The 21190-nt window shown below is 37.7% G+C and overlaps 1 protein-coding gene across 1 annotated transcript; it reads left to right on the top strand.

Moving 5' to 3' along the window:
• The first annotated feature begins 4345 nt into the window (after nucleotides 1-4345).
• LOC136256755 (uncharacterized) lies at nucleotides 4346-18807 on the top strand. The gene is made up of 4 exons (XM_066049773.1): nucleotides 4346-5470; nucleotides 8611-8682; nucleotides 8874-8972; nucleotides 17777-18807. The coding sequence occupies exons 1-4, from the start codon at nucleotides 4445-4447 to the stop codon at nucleotides 18704-18706; spliced, it is 2127 nt and encodes a 708-aa protein (XP_065905845.1). The 5' UTR covers nucleotides 4346-4444; the 3' UTR covers nucleotides 18707-18807.
• Nucleotides 18808-21190: the final 2383 nt, after the last annotated feature.

The following is a 21190-nucleotide window of genomic DNA, read 5'->3' as shown; positions in this document are numbered from 1 at the left end:
GATGAAAGCATAATAATGCTTTGGTTAAAATTGCATGTGCATTTATGATAGCTACAGCATATTAATTTTGTGTATCTAATTTACTGATGCTGCAGGTGAGAAGTCAGAGGCAACCCAAAAGCAGCTCAGTACATGATAACCAAGTATTGGGAGGGTAAACTGGGTTAGGATCACCCTTGATAATATTGATGAACTCAAATAATGGATGTCACTTACTGTTCCAAAGAAAATGGTTGAAAAGGAATTGACGAATAGTCTTGATTTAAAAACATAATTGTTGCTACTTCACTATGGTAGGGATGCCATTTATATAGTTGTGACATTTTTATACCATAGTACAAAATAGCATAATAATAACATAGCCCATTTAATGCCATACTCATGAGAAATTAAAACAAAAAGTAGATTAGATTCACATAATTTGAGCTGTGGGCTCCATTAGTTTTAGCGGTTCATATAATACAATTACAAATATTGCCTATACTCATTGTTAACATGATCATCGGTAAAAACCAATTATAACAACATGCATGATCATATTACTGTACATCTCACAAACTAAAGCTATATAGTTTAGTCTCAGAATAGCTAGTCAACATGACTCTTAGCAAGGGTTCACTTAGGCCTCTTGCTTGGTGGCTGTGTAGCATCTTCAAGTTTCCACTTCTTGAGAGCTTTAATATTATACAGAAGTGGTTTAGATAAGATGGAATTGATCTTGATATGGCTTTAAATCACACTGAAGAACACAACTATGTATAATCTGCAATGTTTGAGGTACATGTTGTACACTTTGACTTCCTCATGCAGTGTGGTTGGGTGATTTGTGTACAAGTAAAGTAGTCTTCCATACATCCTGCAATGTACATGATGATAAAATCGCTGCTAGTTTTCACTAATTGTTGACATATGTAGTTACATTTTTATTCAAACGCACTTAGTTATAATTGTAGGAGTGCATCTCCCTATAGTTTCATTTGAAACAATGTGGTATATACTTTAAAAGTTGCACAGTGTTAATTTATGTCATTAGCACTCTCAGTCAAGGTGTTAAAGCACAAAAATCTTCTAGGATGGAACCCCAGACCCCTGCCATGTAGTTGATCTCATGCTAGGACCAGCACACTCTAAGTGTTACACTTCCCTGTGTTCTATGTTGCACACTCATCATCTCACTCACATTACTTTGGAAAGCAGTCACCAAAACTGAATTGTCCATAATAGCTGTCAATCTAATGATAGTTCATGAAATGATTGGCAGTATGACTTTAATGCAGGAATAGCAAGGGCGGACGAGACACCTTTATTAAAGGGGGGTTGGGTTCTAGATTGATAATGCCATGGTCTAGCTGTAAGTTGAAGACCAAAAAAATCCTTATTTATAACTACATACGTAGCTTGCTACACTGCTCCTCTAAGAATACTGTGACTGCTCTATTAGAGTATTTCAATCTTGACTGCTCTATTATAGTATCTCAAATTATTATTGATGCTATTGAGCTAGGCTCTCCATCACAGCTACAGATAATTTTAGCTAAGCCCCCATAATTTTTTTTCACAGGGGTCACAGCCCCCTTGCCCCGCCGAACAGACTGTTTTACCATAAAGTTGTGTTTACAACTTTCAAGTGTAGCACAATAAGCACATATTTAATTTATAATCATGAGCATAAGTAGGCATGTTTATCAATGCAATAACTCCTTCATAATTAACTCTATAGTAATTATCTATATTCAGTTGTTGCATTGTGCTCAGGAAGTAGATAAACTGCCAGGTCTTTCATTTCTTATTCCAGCTCCTGCATCCATTTTACACATCCTATTAAGCTATATAGTGAGGCGTACCATATACACTTGTACATTAACCTACTGTAAACTACATGTGCGTAATGTAATAGACTAATCACACTTGAAGTGACCTAGCATGCGGGTACAATATCCACGGCAGACAATAAACAAATCATACATGTGCATGACCACACGCTTAAATAAAATAGGTCACATAATCTCAATCATCAGTTTCTCATCCATCAATACTCAAAATATTGTGCAAGCTTATAGCCAATTATTTCTTTACAAACTAGTTAGCTGGATTGATACCCCCAATGATTTGTAATGCTTTTTAGTCTGCTCTAGCCATGCATTTATTAACTTTGACGACAGTTTCTTACAGCTGCACTCAACAATCAATGGAACAAACAATCATTGATATGGTTAAGGAAACAATGGCATAGGTAGAGATGCAAATTAATAGATCTAGGTGAACAGAATTTGGCTTTATTACATTGCAGATTGATGAGTATTTTCAAGATAAGTTTGTTGTTTTGAGCAGGTGTTGTTATACAGAGCAGTCCAATGCATATGGACCTGTGACAAGCAGAAATCAATACAACAGGTTAAATGTAGCACATCTCCTTACATTTAATTATCAAGTACTTGCAATTGAACGTTAAAAAGTTCTGCTTTGATTAACCCATACAAACACAGATTCCATCTAGTAGATTCCATCTAGATGCATGTCTTAGGGCTCTGAGACAGTACTTTGGGTGGCCATTTTCACTTTAAAAATTAAGCAGCTACTAACAGTTGTGATTGCTCTATTAGAATGATTAGGAGCACATTGATCTTTTGCTACAAGAATTGACCACCAAAACTGGGGGACCATGGCCTTGTGGTTCCCTGCCCTATTTTCACTACCTGTGCAAAACACAATAAAAAGGAAAAACAAGTGTAATCTATTGGTCTACTATACACCTATAAAGTAATAAAATACTCTAATAGAATGATCACATTGACAGATAAAACTGTGAAGCATTACCTCTATCTTAGTCATGAATCATAATTTCACAAACTCACAGGCAATATACACAGCAGCATTAGGGTAATATGGCTGTATCTGCATTACTGAGTTGTTATTTGTTTAGGCAGTTGCACAAGATACATAATAATTATTATTGTTGAGTTTCGTATAGAAAACCAGGTATGTAAAATGTGAGGTTACCTGAGCTGGTCCTGCAATAGAGTGCTCTAGCTGATACAAAATGATTACTTTATAGCAAATAAATGGGTTTCAAATACTATTAGACTCTCCAGCATCTGCATTGCTTGCATCTTAAAAACAATTATCAAGATTTAAATGTCCATAAAATGCACACTTTCCAAGCAATCTATACAGCTGTTCAATTGACACAACCAAAAGCAGATGGTAAATGTAGTGACTACACGGTTGTTCTGATAGAATACTGAATGTTCTATTAGAGTAGTAGCTTCCAATGACCTTTAAACTTTAAAAGTCAAGGATTTGACCACTTCTTAGAAACCTCAGATGTTCTTCTGGATCTTCCCCTGATTTAAAGCTCCTAGAAAGACAGTTTGTAACAGTAGGAAGGAGGCAACCAACCAAAATCATTGAAGATCATTGCACTGAAAATTTCATCTCTGCCAGCCAGATGGTTAGAAAGGTCGCAGCTCTTTCAAACTTGGTGTGTAGAATACTTATACAATGTGATAGGATTGGCTTCTCTTCTCTTGGCTGGTAGAGCACCTCGGAAGCCAATCATTATTTTAAATTAAAGAAATTTTCGTTCGAGGTGCTCTACCAGCCAAGAGAAGAGAAGCCAATCCTATCACATTGTATAAGTATTCTACACACCAAGTTTGAAAGAGCTGCGACCTTTCTAACCATCTGGCTGGCAGAGATGAAATTTTCAGTGCAATGATCTTCAATGATTTTGGTTGGTTGCCTCCTTCCTACTGTTACAAACTGTCTTTCTAGGAGCTTTAAATCAGGGGAAGATCCAGAAGAACATCTGACGAAAAATTTCTTTAATTTAATTTTATTAAATTAAAGAAAATTAAATTAAATTAAAGAAATTTTTCGTTCGAGGTGCTCTACCGAACGAAAAATTTCTTTAATTTAATTTAATTTTATTAAATTAAATTAAAGAAATTTTAAATTAAAGAAATTTTTCGTTCGAGGTGCTCTGCCAGCCAAGAGAACAGAAGCCAATCCTATCACATTGTATAATTTCTCGACCCATTCGCAGAAAATCAGCCTCCGGGGAAAACACAGGCAAAGTTTTACTCACTTCTATGCATGGTTTTGTAGACCAACAACACTTGATATCACACTCAGAATCTGGGAGCTCAGGACGTCTTCTTTGGAGCGCACGGAATAAAGATCTATCACGTGAGATATTAAAATCCGCGTGTTGCTCCAACAAGGGAACTCAGTTCCAAACCAAGGGTGGAATTAGTGATGGGGCACTATACTACGATAGTCGGGGATTTGTTTCTTACAACTTCATTTTTCACGTTGCGGACCCTAACTATCCCCTTAAAAGGTTCTTGTAAAATCACGTGCAATATTATTCAGTTTCGCCGGTTTTTCTGCTTATAAGGTTTGAGCGGGGGGGGTTTGAGGCCTTTTTTGTGATCGAAGTTAAATGGAATCAGGTGACATATTTCACGATCTTGAGTTGAAAGCAGTAACGCCACTGCAGGGTGGCAGGGAACTTGGACGAGGGGCTTACGGGAGAGTGTACGCGGTCAACTATCATGGAACGATCTGTGCAGCTAAAGAGATTCATTCCATTCTGGTGGATGGAGTTGACGAAGTGCAAATGCGGCGAATTGTAGAGTCGTTTATGACTGAGTGTCATCAATGCAGTGCTTTACGTCATCCACACGTTATACAGTTCCTAGGTGTTTATTATCCCTCAGGGGCAGGAAGTTTGCAGGGAAGGATGCGGCTACCAGTAATGGTTATGGAGATGATGGCGGATAGCTTGACCTCACTGGTGGATAAATATGAGAAGATTCCTGTCCATATAAAATTTTCAATTGTCCATGGTGTCTCCCTTGGCCTGTGTTACCTTCACAATCATGATCCTCCCATTGTTCACCGAGACCTCTCCCCTAACAACATCTTATTGACGGCACATCATGTAGCGAAGATCAGTGATCTCGGAGTGGCCAAAGTGATAAAGGCTGATAGTAAAAAGACAATGACTAAAGCTCCAGGGACTACCGATTTCATGCCACCTGAAGTACTGTGTGATAAGCCAGAATACGGGCCTCCCATGGATGTATTTTCATTTGGCGGAATAATTCTGCACACATTTAACCAAAATTGGCCTCATCCATCTGATAAAGTGGTATATGACCGTACCACAAAGATCAATAATGCATTTACTGAAGTTCAGCGTCGTCAACAATACCTGGATGCAATGAGAGGAGAGGCTGAAGAAATGAGGCCACTGGTAAAGGAGTGTCTGGATGATGATCCCAGTACGAGGCCAACCATAGCAGCTGTCTGTGAAAGTATCCAAGCAAGCAAGAATTGTTACATGAACAAGTCTCCACATTCGTGTCCACAAGATATTATCACTTTATATCATCAAGTAGAGCAACTGAGAAATGAGAATGAGCAGCAGCAAGTTCTAATACATGAGATTAGAACAATAAATGAGGTAATTACCCTTGATGTGTAGTATAGTCATGATGAAGATATCTTGTGTGTCAATTTATGCAAAAGTACATGGAGTCAATCAGTGAACTTTTAGTCTTTAACACTTCCCATTTGAATTTTTTGTGTCTGTGCGTGTTATTTTAGTGTAACAAAAGTTTTCACTATAAATATTTGCCCATCACTTTTGAATTGAAATAAAGTAGTGTATGACTAGCTCAGTGTATGACTAGCTCTATGAGAGATGAATGTTATATAGGTAGAATCAGCTACCTTTAAAGCAAATCAAAACAGCCGTAGATATACTAACCCCAGATACCTGGGCTTAGTATATCTATGGTGTGGGTGTGGCCCATGATATAAAAGTCTGCTTCACTTTTCTCTCAAAACAACATGATAGTATTGGTCGGGTAAAATCAAGCCCAAAAGAGACCCAAAACACTTTTGTCAAGTTGCTACAGAATTTTATTCAATGGAATCAGTTTTCTACTGCTTATCTGCCTTAGTCTCGCATAGACCAGACTGACTTTTTTATTTTGTTTGGTGGCAGGAAAAAGTGGACTGGTACACTTGCAATAGAATTTCTGTGTAGCGTTCCACCAGCTCTACAGTGGGTGTTGATTGGCAAAGCCATTCTCTTCTTATGCTTTAGGTGCTGTAACTATTATACTATAAAGCATTTTGCTCTGTAGTGAATGGCTTTGCCAATCAGCAGCCATCATAGAGCTGGTGGAACACTACTAGTCTGGACCACAATGTCTGGAGTGAAACTAGAATGTTACACAGAAATTTTATTGCAAGTGTACCAGACCACTTCCCTCCCCCCCCCCCCCCCCACACACACACACACACACACACACAAAGTCGGTCTGGTCTACGTGAGACTATGCTTGTCTACCTGCCTGCCTGACACTTTCAGTGGAAAGCTGGCTACAGCTACAGCCCTAATTCTTTCACAGAAATGCTTCGAATTCACTTAAGAAGAAACCTTTGTTATAATGATAGGTATACAATACATACGCTATAGTCTTATACCTTTTATCCTTGTACCATAACCAGCAGTCGATGGCTTTCATCTCCGGGTGTTAGGCCTGCGCCTAATATGCCGGCATAATTTTGAGAATAATAGGTCATCAATTTCGTGAGAATAATTCCGGAATAATAGGATAGTTACAGGCATAATTTTAGAATTATCGGACGTCCATGGAAATAATCGTTGGAATTAAAGGGCATGCCTCTTCTTGATTAGCTACCTAGAAGAAGGAAGTAAGCTACTAAGAATGATAGATAGCTGGCTGAAAGGGGTTGAAGAGCCTCTAAAAGATCGATATACTCTAATAAAATGCTCAAATACTCTAATAGAACAGTCAGATTGTTTCATGTTATTACAATCTGCAGACAGCATCAGGGATTTAACTGTATGATTATCTGCAATTCTGAAACTTGTACATCTCATACCAGTGTATTTCTTTAAGCCTTTCAACAAACATATTGATATCATTATCTACTGAACTTAGCATATAGTTATAGCTATAGCTTTATACACTGATGATTGAAAATTATTCTGATAGCCATTTTGAGTCTGTTGTAATGGCTATAACAATTATGTGTAAGGTGGAATGCTTCATTTTTGGCTAGCTATTAATTAATTCTGGCAAAAGTACCTCTTATATCAGCATCTTGAGAACTAAGTGACTATAGCTACAGAAACTAAATGAGCATTATTATTACTAAAATGGGCATTATTTTGGAGTAATAGGCTAGATACAAGAATAAAAAAAGAATAATAGGAGAATTTTTTGGGAAATTCTGGAAAGAATATAATAGGTAAAATTTTGAGCATATTAGGCTCAGGCCTACCGGGTGTCACACGTTACACAATATCATATATTGGAATACACATGTCAGTTCGCGTGTCAGCTTGAGAAAGTCAATGATAAGTCAGTACTGTGACACTAGCGATGCGAGCTGTTCTCCAGCAATGTAGTTTGCCACCAGGAATTGGAGACTGGTATCTACATATGCACTGACAAAGCATATGCAAAAAATACTGTCAACTAAAATGAGCAACCTTGTGGTATACCAGTTTAGCTAGCCAGAATAGTTTCACTGAATGTTTTTAGACACTGTGACCAACACTCACCATTTATAATTGTGGTAGGTAAATAGTGATCATGAGTTTACAAAAAACATTCACAAACAAATATAAGAAAACTTAGGAATTTTAAACTAGAGTAGGGACAATGTAGTGCTGCAATAAAAAGTACTGAAACAAGCTGGATCAGAGTATAATTATAGTACACAATATCAAAATACTATAAAACAATAAGAAGTGAATATCCCTACTGTGCATTTTGATTGTAGAATCTCTATAGCATAGTAGGGATATTCACTTCTTATTGTTTTATAGTATTTTGGACATTATTTACTGCTCCGACACAATTCAGCACAAAAGCTAGACCAAAGTAGTAGTGTGCTTTACCTGCTAACAGTGGCTTCTCTCTGTAGAGTGCATAGTATTTGATTACTTACATATGATTGAATTATAGTACTTCCTGTTGGTCAATTCACTAGAAAGCACCTTTTAAAAGTGACCTGTATTTATGCACTTGTAGCAGTTAATGTGCAACAGTAGAAATCTGATCCAGCAACTAATTCTTATGCCAAACTGAAAGGAGACTAAAATCATTTTACTCATATTAAAATTAATTGCTAAGATGGCTGTAGATATCACCTGTTTGTTAAGCACATCTAGTTGACATCACTACTGCTGCAAGCTCATGCTTTGTAGAACAGAAGCAGAAGAAGTGTCACAGTACATGTACACTTGATACCTTACCAGGCATGTGTCTAGCAAATACTACCTCCTGAAATAACGGTAGCTGCTCTCAGGATTATTCCACGAGTGAAACTAACTGTGTAAACAATTGCTTGGTGGGCACAAATAACAATCTCTTAGAAGACACCTGCGCATGGTAAATTTCACAAATAATTGTAATATTTTACCTAATAACCAGAGTCTATGGTATTACACATTATGCTATTCCCCAAGAGCTCACAATATTCATATGTATCTCAATCCCACTCGTTGTGCAATAGATTAGTAATTTTTCATGCGTCACTGCTTATGTAATGATTTTTCAGCTCCATAAGTCAGTGGATGATCAGGGAAGTCACCCACCTCCTGTCCATATTAATTGGATGTCACACTCAATGGTAAGCATTTAATGTGTACTACAATAGTGTGAACAGAGTTAAACATAAATAATCAATTTGAAAACATGATGGGATAATGTGAATGGGGTGTTAGAAAAGTAAATTATTGAATTCATGGCAGCAGCAATTACCTGGTGATTCTTTAATTGTGTGGTCATCAGTTAATAAATGTATGTTGTGGTTCTGTGTAGGATGTTCAATCAACTAGTGATCTAACTCCTGATACTCAGTCTCATATAAAGCGATCATACACACAAACCCTGCCAGCAACAAGGATGCCTCAAATACAGGTAGGAATTACTGCACCTCAGCAACATTGTGTGTGTAACTGTTGTTTACAAGTTTTAAGTATCATCTTTAAAAGTGGGAACTTGTTTATATGCTCAAATTTTGAGTGCACACACAAAGTGGTTTAGTTTATGATATTAAATAATTGCACTACTATAATAAAAATTATTAACTTAAAAATTCCAAGTGCTGAAACAAGAGATGGATGATAGCATTACAGAACAGTTCAGTGAGAAAATCCCTACATTGGCAGGATTGGAAGCTCTGTTCGCAGACTCAACAGGGGGCGGATGCAAAAGTATGCTGGAACTAGGGGGTCTACAAAGCACACCCTCCAGCATGCAAAAGCATTCCAGCATGCAAAAGCATGCTGGAGCTAGGGGGGTCTGGGGGCATGCTCCCCCAGGAAATTTTTGAAAAATAGATGCTAAAATACTGGAATTTGGAGAAATTTCCACATAAAATGCATATTTATGCCTGTCAGAATACTGTAGATATTTTATACACTGCCTTTAGATATATATGGTTCTCTGCAGCATTTGCTAATGGAAAGGTTTGAGTAGGTTCAGACAACCAAGCACATGATGCACCCTCTCACAATTGTGTGTGCATGATAGAATAATAATGTTGAAACTGGAAAATTTTGAAATTTGAATGATACGAGATAGAATCTGAGAGCATTTTCAATGGAAATTGTGTACCTGAATTAAGTATACCGGTACCAGTAATAACTACACAAGGAAATGGCGAAGCCTTTTAAACATACCAATGCACTTCATTGTATGTATAGTCACAGGTAGATTTGGCATAACAGAACCAACTTTTTATGCTTACACTGATGTTCTATTAGAGTAGTTAGGTGACTGTTCTATTAGAGTATCTCGATCTTGTACACCTCCAATGCTGATCCGGGCCCTTGTTGCATAACTTTTAGCATAAATCCGCTAATAATGCATTGAAAAGATGTTTATAAGGTGGGTTTATGAGAATTCGTATAATTAGTGATTATATAATTATGCTTAAACAAAATTTCATTATAATCCTCAGCATATTGATCAAGTAAAGCCTATAAGTGAAGGGGGGGGGGGGCTTCAGCCCCAAAGCCCATCCCCTAGATCCGCCCCTGCTCAATAGAATGCATGTATTCTGGCTAAGCACTGTATTCTGTAGTTTCATGGATTTACATTCCAGTAAGTGAGGGCTACAAAAGATTTAAACTCTGGTTTTTTATATGCCTACTTTGCTAAGGCTATGAAGAACACAAGATAAGTGTATAGGATGAAATATGAATGAGTATTTCTACCTAAGTTGTCCTGTAGTACAAAGTTCTCAGGCAATGCAATGAAACCAAATGAAATGAAACCATTGTGTGTATCCCTTGCAATGTCTTTGAAGACATAAATTAAACCTACTGGTATTATATTGGAGTTGAGACGATTCCAAATGGCTTGTACTACATGTTGGTACAACTGATCACGAACTCTCTCTATATATCTTTTCAGTGATAAACAGGCACGGAATCAGGTATCTTTTGGGTACTTCTAATAGTGTTTTTCTAGTATACTAGAACTAGAACTAAAAGTAGTTTTAGTACAGCCTTTTCCTTTTAGTTCTAGGCTAAACTATAATTCCATTACAATCCATTTTAAAAACTGGAACTATACTAGAAAAGTGTTGTTTTTAAGTTTTGAACAAGAACTAAACTAAAATTAATAGATTTATAGTACAAATACTAGAACTAAACTAAAACTTTATTACTGCAACTACTATATACTGTAACTGTTGTTTGAGATTTAGCAGGAACCTGTTTAATGAGCTGACTATCTGGCACATTAAAGCCTCACTTTGTGGTACACCTTTGTAACAACAAAGGCAACTTTTTCAAGTGGCTTGTGACATTTAGCAACCACTGCTTCATTGAAAAGAATATTTTCTTCTGGTGGAGAGGTGACAATGGGGAAACAAAGCCACATAACAGACAAAACTTAGAGACGTTTTCTTACATAGAAACAAGAAGTATACTGTTTAGGTGCATGTAGGATGTTTTTTTTTTCTTAAAATCTTTTATTAGGGTCTACTTCTCAAAATGGTATAGGATGATAATTCTAATACACATATAGCAATGTTGAAACCGGGTCACTACTGCTGACCCGGATGACCCGGAGAAAATGTGACCCGGATGACCCGACCCGGTTTCAACGCTGACATATAGTTAGTGATCAAGTTTTGTAAAAGCATTACTAAATTGCAATAACTAATACTTACTAAATTGCAGGTACTATAATACTAACTCAGTCATGAATACTAAAATGAATACAAACTATTATTGTTTCTAACAAGGAATACTAGAACTAATACTAACTAAAATTGTTTTAAACAATGAATACTAGAACTAATACTAATTTAAAATATTTCTGACAACTGAACTAGAACTAGAACTGTACTAGAATAATATACCTGTACTAGAAAAACACTAACTTCTAAGCAACCTACTGACAACTACTGTATTCATGTTGTGATTTAAGAGTGGTTTAGTGTAGCAGTTACAAATCTAGCTGACAAACTTACAGCTGCCAAATTCCAACTTCTTATAATAGAACATAGCAATGCAGCAAATGTATATGACACACTTGCCAAAGTAATTATTTCCAATACAATGAGGAGTGCCGGCGCATGAATGGAGCTTCCAATCCCGTGTAATTAGTATAGTATCTATGGTTTAATATCATTGTAGTCACATTGTAGAATATTACTTATTAAGGTCCAGCAAATGACTATCGTGAGTTAGTGTCCCTAAATATGGTCAACCCACCTCATCTTGTCATACGTTTGGCCCAGGGTCAGCATGGCTTATTCACCCTTTTGTGTTGTGTTGTACCTGGATGAGAAATCAGCGCAATGTGAATCAGGTGTTAAAAGTGTTGCCATGTGCATTTCAGTTTTTCAAATGGAACAGTTTGACTATAGTTTCCCATATAAACATGAGAGGGTTCAAATCTGCATGAATGCTGGCAACATCTCTGTTTCACTCATGCCTTACCAGTCTTATGGATGCTGGAACTTTAACTTGTGTGGCTATATGACTTTGTTTTACAGTGCAACTTTCACTATTAAAGTAACTCCAATCACTGTTACTGTATGTTATAGTTAAAGCACCGCCACATGTATGTATGGAAAATACCACATGAGGGGATGTGATGAGAGGCCAATACAGCACAAGGTGAAGCCAAATGTTGTATTTGACCCCCTGAGTGCTGTATTTTTGTACACACAAGCATATGCAGTGCTTTATGTGTTAAATTTTAAAGCACTTGCATGGGTAAAGGTCAAACATATTAATTCCATGCAACACTGAAAGGAAAGTACAGAACTGTTGATCATGTGCATAACATTTTAAATTGCCAGAAGTAGCCAAAACGATGCTATATGTTTGTTTTATGATCAAACTTGTACTATATAGACACTTGATGGCTGAAAACCAATGTGGTTCAAGTCTAAATGAACGCTCTGAACGAAGACAACTAAACCAGTTAAAGCACTGCCATGCTCATGCAATATGAAAAAATAGTACTCTGGCATGGTCTCGAACTGAATACAGCACGAGGCGAAGCTGAGTGCTGAATTAGTCTTTTGCCGACACCCTCGTGCTATTGTACTCGCGGCGGTGCTTTAACCAGTATATATTGTACTCTGAGTCCTGATCTTCTTGGTTGGAGCATTCATCTCACATGCCTGAACTGCTTCAATTTTTGGTGATCAGACTATCAGTAAGTGTCCCTCTTCTAGTTGTAGAACTAACTGGTAAGATTGGTTTGGCTAGTTTTAGTGATTTACACATGATGAATCGTACTGTCTGATTGGGGTTGATTTCATAACATTCCTTGTCAAATTATCCACATAACTGTACTGTATCACCCATACAGTACAGTTTTGTAGCTAATTGAAACAGTATGAAAAATACAGTGTACGGCAGCACTTTGATCCTCCCATGCAAAGAACAATATAACTAATTAATGTACTACTGAAAGCAGCACTATCCATAGGTGGTGGAGACGGGGAGGAGTCATGCCCCCCCCCCACTTTTATGGGACACTGTTTGCAAGAGAAGATCGTGAGACTCTAATAGAACAGTCAGGATCTGGATACTCTAATAGAGCAATCACAGTATTCAGAGAAGCAGTGTAGCAAGCAACTTAGCTACGTATGTGTAGTTATACATAAAGAGATTATAATTGGTGGAGAGCAGCTATTGTCAGCAGGTTGTGACTGTTCTTCTTTTTTTCTTCTTTTTTTTTTGGTCTTCAACTTACAGCTGGCCTGACCCCTCACTCTTTGGCCTGGCACTATCCCATTTGAGTTTTAGTCAGGCTATTGGTGGATCTGGGTAATCGGTGCTTTTCTTGTGCCAATTACGTATACCAGTACAAATTGTAACTTAATATGCTGGCAGAATCATTAAGCACATTGGTACAATAAGAGATTTGCAATTCATATGAAAAGGCATAATAATATTTACTGGTACTCGGTTGATTAAAAAAAGATGAATAGCGTAGCCATCTATTCTATTTCATAGTACAGTCAAAAATGGCAATTCTGTGACCACTCTTCAGCTAACATGTTTTGATGGTTGATTTCACTTCTTGGGGTCATTTATTGAAAATTTAGCTCCCAGGTCCCTCCTAAAAGTCCCGGTAGCATTTTTTTGGTATGGCACGAAATTTTAAATTGCTGTTAGTGCAATCTAAAATTGGGGTATGCTGCATACAGTAGTGCACAAAGACACTTTTTAAGATAAATAAACCTCAAGGATTCCAATTCTGGAATCAGGTTCATGCTATGACCTTTATTAGACCCAATAGTTTCAATTGGAAGAGCGAAAAAAGTATAAAATCGAGGTAAAATGCTTCAGTATATACATGTAAAAACTTGCAAGATGAAATTTGCACAACAGTATGTGCATGATCATGCAAGAATATTGAGATGTAGTATAAATACAGAGATTTTTGAGCCACTAGTTCAGTCAGTTTAAGTCGTCAATTTGGGTAATTCACCTTTAATAATACAAGAACTTGCAGTACTAACTGCTATATTCCTAGCCCTCTGATCAATCAAATTTAGTGGCAAAGAAACACCAAAACACACATTATTTTTTGCAGCTGCATTAAGAAAAGGTAATGTGAACTAAATATTATTTTGGTATCATAAATATTTAAGCTCATTTTGGCCTTTTACATTTAGATTGTAGCAAGAACAATGGAGACAGCTGAAGTACCATGCATGCTTCAGTGTGGTGAGCCTTGTAATCCAGCCACGGGTGCCATTTGGTTCCATTGAGAGGTGGGAGAGTATCAGGCAAAAGGCTCTCCACTGGAAAAGTCTTGACAAGTTTGGAAGTGCTCATGAATACATGTGAAAGGTCCAGTTGGACACTTTATTCATGACTCCTGCAGATTGACTCTTAGCAATATCAAGAAGCTAGTGCAGGCTCAAAAGACACAGAAGAAATGCGAGGTGGATAAATGCCAGTTGCAGTCTTCATCCATAGCTGAGGTTAGTTCCCAAGATGAAGCCCCAGCTGCCAAGAGGCTATGATCAAGTTTACGGCTGATTCATGACAAAAACAAATGTGTTTGGTGTTGCAACCAGAATCAGCAAAGCATCCAGGGCCAAAGCTTTTGTTGATTTCATACGACTGTGTATGGGCTGCTTTCAAGAGCCACACAGTGGACCTTGAAGATCAGAAAATGCGTGACAGAATCAACTGTCTGATTGATTCTGCAGCTATGCTCTTGAAATCAGGTATCATCACAAATGCTGGCTGAAGTATGTTCAGAAATTCCAGAAAAATGAGTGAAGATGATAAGCCTTCGCAAATACAGAACATTACTTGTGGTGAGGTTCAGACTACGTTTTTGACCACACTTGAAAGGTAATCTTTGAGGAGCATGAGTACTGTCAAAAATGAGGAGTACTCATTCTCCTCAAAGATTAAATATAGTCTGAACCTCACGATAAGTATATAGTAATGTTCTGCATTTGTGGAAGCTTATCATCTTCACTCTTTTTCTGGAATTTCCGAACATACTTCAGCCAGCGTCTGTGATGATACCTGATTTCAAGAGCATATAGGGCTGATCAGCTGCAGAATCAATCAGACAGTTGATTCTGTCACACATTTTCTGATCTTCAAAGGCCACTGTGTGGCTCTTTCTTGAAAACAACCCATGCATGGTCATATGAAATCAACAAAAGCTTTGACTCTGGATGCTTTGTTGATTCTGGTTGCAACACCAAACACATTTTTTTTTGTCATGAATCAGCCGTAAACTTGATCATAGCCTCTTGGCAGCTGGAGCTTCGTCTTGGGAGCTAACCTCAGCCATGGATGAAGACTGCAACTGGCATTGCTAAGTGTCAATCTGTAGGAATCATGAATAAAGTGTCCAACTGAACCTTTCACCCAATCTACGCATTCATGAACACTTCCAAACTTGTCAAGACCTTTCCAGTGGAGAACCTTTTGCCTGATACTCTCCCACCTCTCAATGGAATCAATGATACCCATGGCTAGATTACAAGGCTCATCACACTGAAGCATGCATGGTACTTGAGCTGTCTCCATTGTTCTTGCTACAATCTACATGTTTAAGGCCAAAATGAGCTTAAATATTTATGATACAAAAATAATTATTTAGTTCACATCAGCGTTGAAACCGGGTCGGGTCATCCGGGTCACATTTTCTCCGGGTCATCCGGGTCTGACCCAGTTTACAATTTATCCGGGTCTGACCCGAATTGGATCACGTGAGAAACAAAATTGTTCGTTTGACGACGTGGAAACTTATAAACGCTATCGTGTAGCTCTTTCGTGAGCCACGCCCACTTATTGCATTACCAACATACGCTCAGCCACGCTCATTTGTTAGTAAGTGTAGTATGTAGCACGAAATTGAGGGTATCTATGGTGAGGGGTAGCTATTGTCAGTAGGTGAAGACCTTTTTTTTTTTTTTTTTTTTGGTCTTCAACCTACAGCTAGGCTGAAGTTGCAATATTTACTCAACATGAATTGAACGCTCAAAATGTAGACTCGCTCGCTCGATACTAGCCGAAACACATCTCAGCTTTAATTAATCCGGGTCAAATCCGGGTCAGTGGGTCATCCGGGTCAGCAGTAGTGACCCGGTTTCAACGTTGGTTCACATACCTTTTCTTGATGCAGCTGCAAAAAATAATGTGCGTTTTGGTGCTTCTTTGCCACTAAATTTGATTGATCAGAGGGCTAGGAATATAGTAGTTAGTACCGCAAATCCTTGTATTATAAAAGGTGACTTAGCCAAATTGACAAGTTAAACTGACTGAACTAGTGGCTCAAAAATCTCTGTATTTATTAGGGTTGTGCGATAATGGAAAAACCTATATCTTGATAAGTTTCGATAACAAAATCCATTTTATCATGATAAACAATATTATCTCGATAATGAAATATTGCTATTGAGTACTTTTACAAGCACAGTTGTGCCTAATAATAAATGTTTAAGGTTAGTATCTCTTACAAAAATTGCCCTTTTCAGAATTACCACAGCCGGTTGTGACCTTATTCACAAGAGTACCGTCTGCCTGCATTTAATATACAATAGTCTACAGAGATTTACTATTATCTTTTTATATTGATAATAGAAAATTCATTATCTTTATCCCGATAATCACATAGATATCACGATAATCATGTTATCGCCATTATCGCACAGCCCTAGTATTTATACTAAATCTCAATATTCCTGCATGATCATGCACATACTGCTACCTCATCAAATGTGCAAGTTTCATCTTGCCTTATGCAAGTTTCTACATGTAAATACTGAAGCATTTAACCTCAATTTTATGCTTTTTTCGCTCTTCCCAATTGAAATTATTATTGATTATTAGATCTAATAAAGGTCATAGCATGAAACTGATTCCAGAATTGGAATCCTTGTGGTTTATTTATCCTAAACAGTGTCTTTGCACACTATTGTATGCAGCATACCCTGATTTTAGATTGCACTAGCAGCAATATTAAATTTTGCGCCATAGCAAAAAATTCCAGGACTTTTGGGAGGGACCTGGGAGCTAAATTGTCAATAAAATGACCCCAAGAAGTGAAATCAACCATCAAAACATGTTAGCCGAAAAGTGGTCACGGAATAGCCATTTTTGACTGTACTATTTACTAGTCAGAAAAAAATCGGTACAGTCTACCAAAACAGCATCTGATGTGAAGCATAACTTTGAGGTTTGATTATTACTGCTCAAAAGCACAGACTATTTTAAAACCGCAATGGCTTAAACTTGTATAATGAATGTTTGATGAACTTTACTGATTTCTCAAATTTTTTCTTTCATCAAAATTTACTGTTGTACACTTATATAATACAGCATTCCAAGATGGTGTCTGGCAGTCAGCTAAGCAGTCACAAGTTAGCCAAGCTGAGCTGTGCATACATTTGCAATGGTAAACAAAACTGATACAATGTCTAGTGGACCAACTGTAGTTGACCAAAATGGTCTCTGGCTGGACCAATCTTCTGGACTAAAATTTTGTGTGTGTGTGTGTGCGTGTGTGTGTGTGTGTGTGTGTGTGTGTGTGTGTGTGTGTGTGTGTGTGTGTGTGTGTGTGTGTGTGTGTGTGTGTGTACACATGTGTATCTATACATATCAATGTTTTGTACTATGCTAATGCATACAGCAAAACATGATTGTGGATTCTACCCTTTTGTAGTAAGCATAATAATTATATTCACAATACTATTATTTGACTATTTAAAGGTACCGGATGTGTTCAGTGGACCAGTGAGTATCAAGTGGCGAGAGGGTACCCCAGCACCAGAGAATCAAGCATACCACACCGCTGTGTTTCATGAAGGCAACATCTATGTTGGAGGAGGTATTAACCGACAAAAAGGAGATCCATCTTTTAAAATAGAAGTATACAACCCAGAAAAAGATATGTGGGGTGCTTCAATTGACCTTTCTCACTGTTGGTGTGCCTTGACTACTCTCAACAACCGGTTGGTTATTGCTGGAGGGCAAACAAGTGGCCTTAAAGTGACCAAGAAGATATTTCTACTAGAAAACTATAAGTTAAAACTGTACTGCACCAAGATGACTAAGCCAAGATTTAAAGCCTCAGCTGTTGGTCACCAAGGAACTCTAATCATAGTTGGAGGTCTAACTGAAGGGAACAAATGTTATGAAATAATTCCTTCCACCGAACTGTTTGACAGTATCAACAAGCAGTGGTACACTACTGATCAACTACCACTACCACAGTATGGGTTACGGTCAGTGATTGCTGACAATGTACTCTACCTGTTAGGAGGAATTGATCAAGATGGTAAAGCCTCTCCAGCAGTATTTACTGCTTCACTGGACACCTTGTTCAGTTGCCAGTTGAAGTGGATTTCTCACCAGGATTTTCTGTGGCTTCGTTCAGCTCCTGTCAGCATGCAAGGAAGACAAGTGCTGGTGATGGGAGGAGCAAAGTTAGAAGATAGCGGTGTGTCCACCAGTACTAGTGACATTCACATGTTCAACAAGATCAGTGACAGATGGGATGTCATTGGTCAAATGCCATTTGAAAGAAGAGCTCCAGCTGTGGTTGGTCTACCTAGCAACAGAATAGTTGTAATTGGAGGATTAAATAACAAGGACAAAGTTACAGATGGTGTATGGGTTGGCTTATGCCAGCCACAGTAATTGTGTGGTTTGCATTTACCAGACTGTAATATTATTGTTGCCTATTAACAATTTTGTAGTGTTTGTCTTGAGTTTCAAAGATTTTGAATGTATTGCAATGATTGAGATTCTCAGGTTAACCTGCTAGCTACGTAGCTTGATTATTGCCGCAACTGATAGATTCAATAAGTAAGCTGATATGACTCATATAGCATGCACAACTCAAAATCTTTCAACTAATTACACACTAGCTGGCTCAGTGTGCAACAGAAAGAGCCTAATTAGCTCTCACACCAAGCAACACATGTTTATAGCATGTGTACGATGCATGGAAGACTCTCCCCCTAGTAGAAGCGTACAGTTGCCTTTATAAGTTGCCTTTATGTGCATGCTAAACCTTTACTGACCCTTACAAATACTGCGTACCACAACAGGTGATCATGAAGCACATATATAGTCAATTGTTTTACACATTCAATGAATATTCTGTGGTACTGATTCACATAACATATTCTATACAATTTATATGGTGCAAATTTTCAATTTTGCCTGTTATATGTGGAGCAATTCCATTTTCACAGTGACCTCCTCCCCATCACGACTGATTCTTGACCACAGAGCTTTTATGGTCAACTATTCTTAGATGGAATTCTTTAGCCATCACCCCAAGTATTGACTATCTACTCCTCCAATAGCATCATACCACTATTTTACCAGTCTTAGACCTATCATTATCTACTAACACAGTCAAGCATCACATAACTAACTACTTCTGGACTCATTTTACTGCCGACAACTTTAAGTCTGAGAGAGCCTGTACATACCATTTTGTATGTCCGGAACCAATCCCCATCAACTCAACCAACTGTAACTATTAGTATAGCTGTAATAGTATAAGTATATTTTCCCTGGCTGTGGGTGGCTACATGTTGCCCACAGGGCATTAATACAGGCCTACCCTACATTACAAAGCATTTAAAATAAAATTGCAATACAAACTGTGAGGCCAAGTGTCCGTAACAGGGCGGGCGGAGAAATAGGAAGGGGAGGGTGGATGGGGGCAACTGCCCTTTCAAAAATGGAGGGGCAGTGTTCCATCACCTTTTCCAATGCCCATGCAGTTGCTGATGTAGTCATTAGCCAATTTACTTTGCTTGATTTACTAGAATTTGTGCTAAAGGTTATGCAAGAATGGAATACTGCATAAGTCAGTGCTGGGAGTACACGGCCACTCTAATAGAGCAGTCACCTAACTACTCCAATAGAACAATCAGTGGAATCACATAAGTTGGTTCTGGTAATCAATCTGTCTCCATTAACACATTTGCTTTCATTTACTGCTGTATCTACAGTATCAGAATGATACAATGTTATTTAGAATTATATCTCACCAAATGCTGATGATTTCCTTTTTCCTAATCCTAACTCACACCAGAGGCCATGATAAGAGATTTTTAACCCCAATGACTAGAATTGACTGTTATAAATTTTCTTTTTCCCCCTCTGCAATCAATATTTGGAATTCCTTACCCCAACAAGTGATTGATTTAACAGAGATTGACCAATTCAAGCACAGCCTAGCTGGACTAGTAACTGTTTAATAATTTATCGATGTGTATATCTAATCCAAAACAGCCAAGCTGTAAAAAAAAGTGTGCGGCCCTCAGAAAGGCTACGGTGAAAAAAGATGTGAAATCCAAGGTGGCGGCCAAGAAATGGCTGTGATGGTAGGTTAATGGTAAAAATTTTAATAACGACAATTCATGTGAATTTTGTGCCAATTGACCAAGCGGCACCAAAATTCACCTGAATTGTTGTTATTAAAATTTTTACCATTAACCTACCATAACAGCCATTTCTTGGCCGCCACCTTGGATTTCACATCTTTTTTCACCATAGCCTTTCTGAGGGCCGCACACTTTTTTTACAGCTTGGCTGTTTTGGATTAGATTTCATTTCTTTTTGTATTTGTATACCCCAAAGCCGGCCTATGGCCAGCTTGGGACTTTTTTAACCTATGCTTTTTTTTCTTTACTACAGGAAGAAGAAAAGATGAAGTAGATGTACTTTAAGTATTTTATCAGTAAATGTACAAATTATATATATAATATATACATAATCTGATTACAGAAATCTCCATGGTGGTTTCTTTGTAACTGAACACTCTACAGAGTGAATTGTTTGTAGCTGAACGATCTACAAGGTACTTCTTCTAGCTGATCTCTCTACAGGGTGATGTGTTTGTAGCTGAATTCTGTACAGGTGATTTGTTTGCAGCTGAGCTCTTTACAGAATGGTTTCTTTGTAGCTGAACTTTCTAAAAGGTAACTTCTTCTAACTGATCTTTCTACAGGGCAATTTGTTTCTTGCAGAATTTTCTACAGGGTGATTTCTTTGCAGCTGAACTCTCTACATGGTGGTTTCTTTGTAGCTGAACTCTCTACAAGGTAATTTCTTCTAGCTGATCTCTCTACAGGGAGATTTGTTTGTAGCTGAACTATCTAC

The sequence above is a fragment of the Dysidea avara genome, chromosome 5, assembly GCF_963678975.1.
Source record: "Dysidea avara chromosome 5, odDysAvar1.4, whole genome shotgun sequence".
In the NCBI taxonomy this organism is placed as follows: Eukaryota; Metazoa; Porifera; class Demospongiae; order Dictyoceratida; family Dysideidae; genus Dysidea; species Dysidea avara.
This window is presented reverse-complemented; position numbering and strand designations above follow the sequence as displayed.

What these genes read in the sequence shown, in the direction of transcription:
- LOC136256755 (XM_066049773.1), top strand. Translation starts at nt 4,445, where the DNA reads ATGGAATCAGGTGACATATTTCACGATCTTGAGTTGAAAGCAGTAACG. An exon ending in AGATTAGAACAATAAATGAG is followed by an intron (nt 5,471 to 8,610) that starts GTAATTACCCTT and finishes ATGATTTTTCAG; the next exon opens with CTCCATAAGTCAGTGGATGA. An exon ending in ATTGGATGTCACACTCAATG is followed by an intron (nt 8,683 to 8,873) that starts GTAAGCATTTAA and finishes GGTTCTGTGTAG; the next exon opens with GATGTTCAATCAACTAGTGA.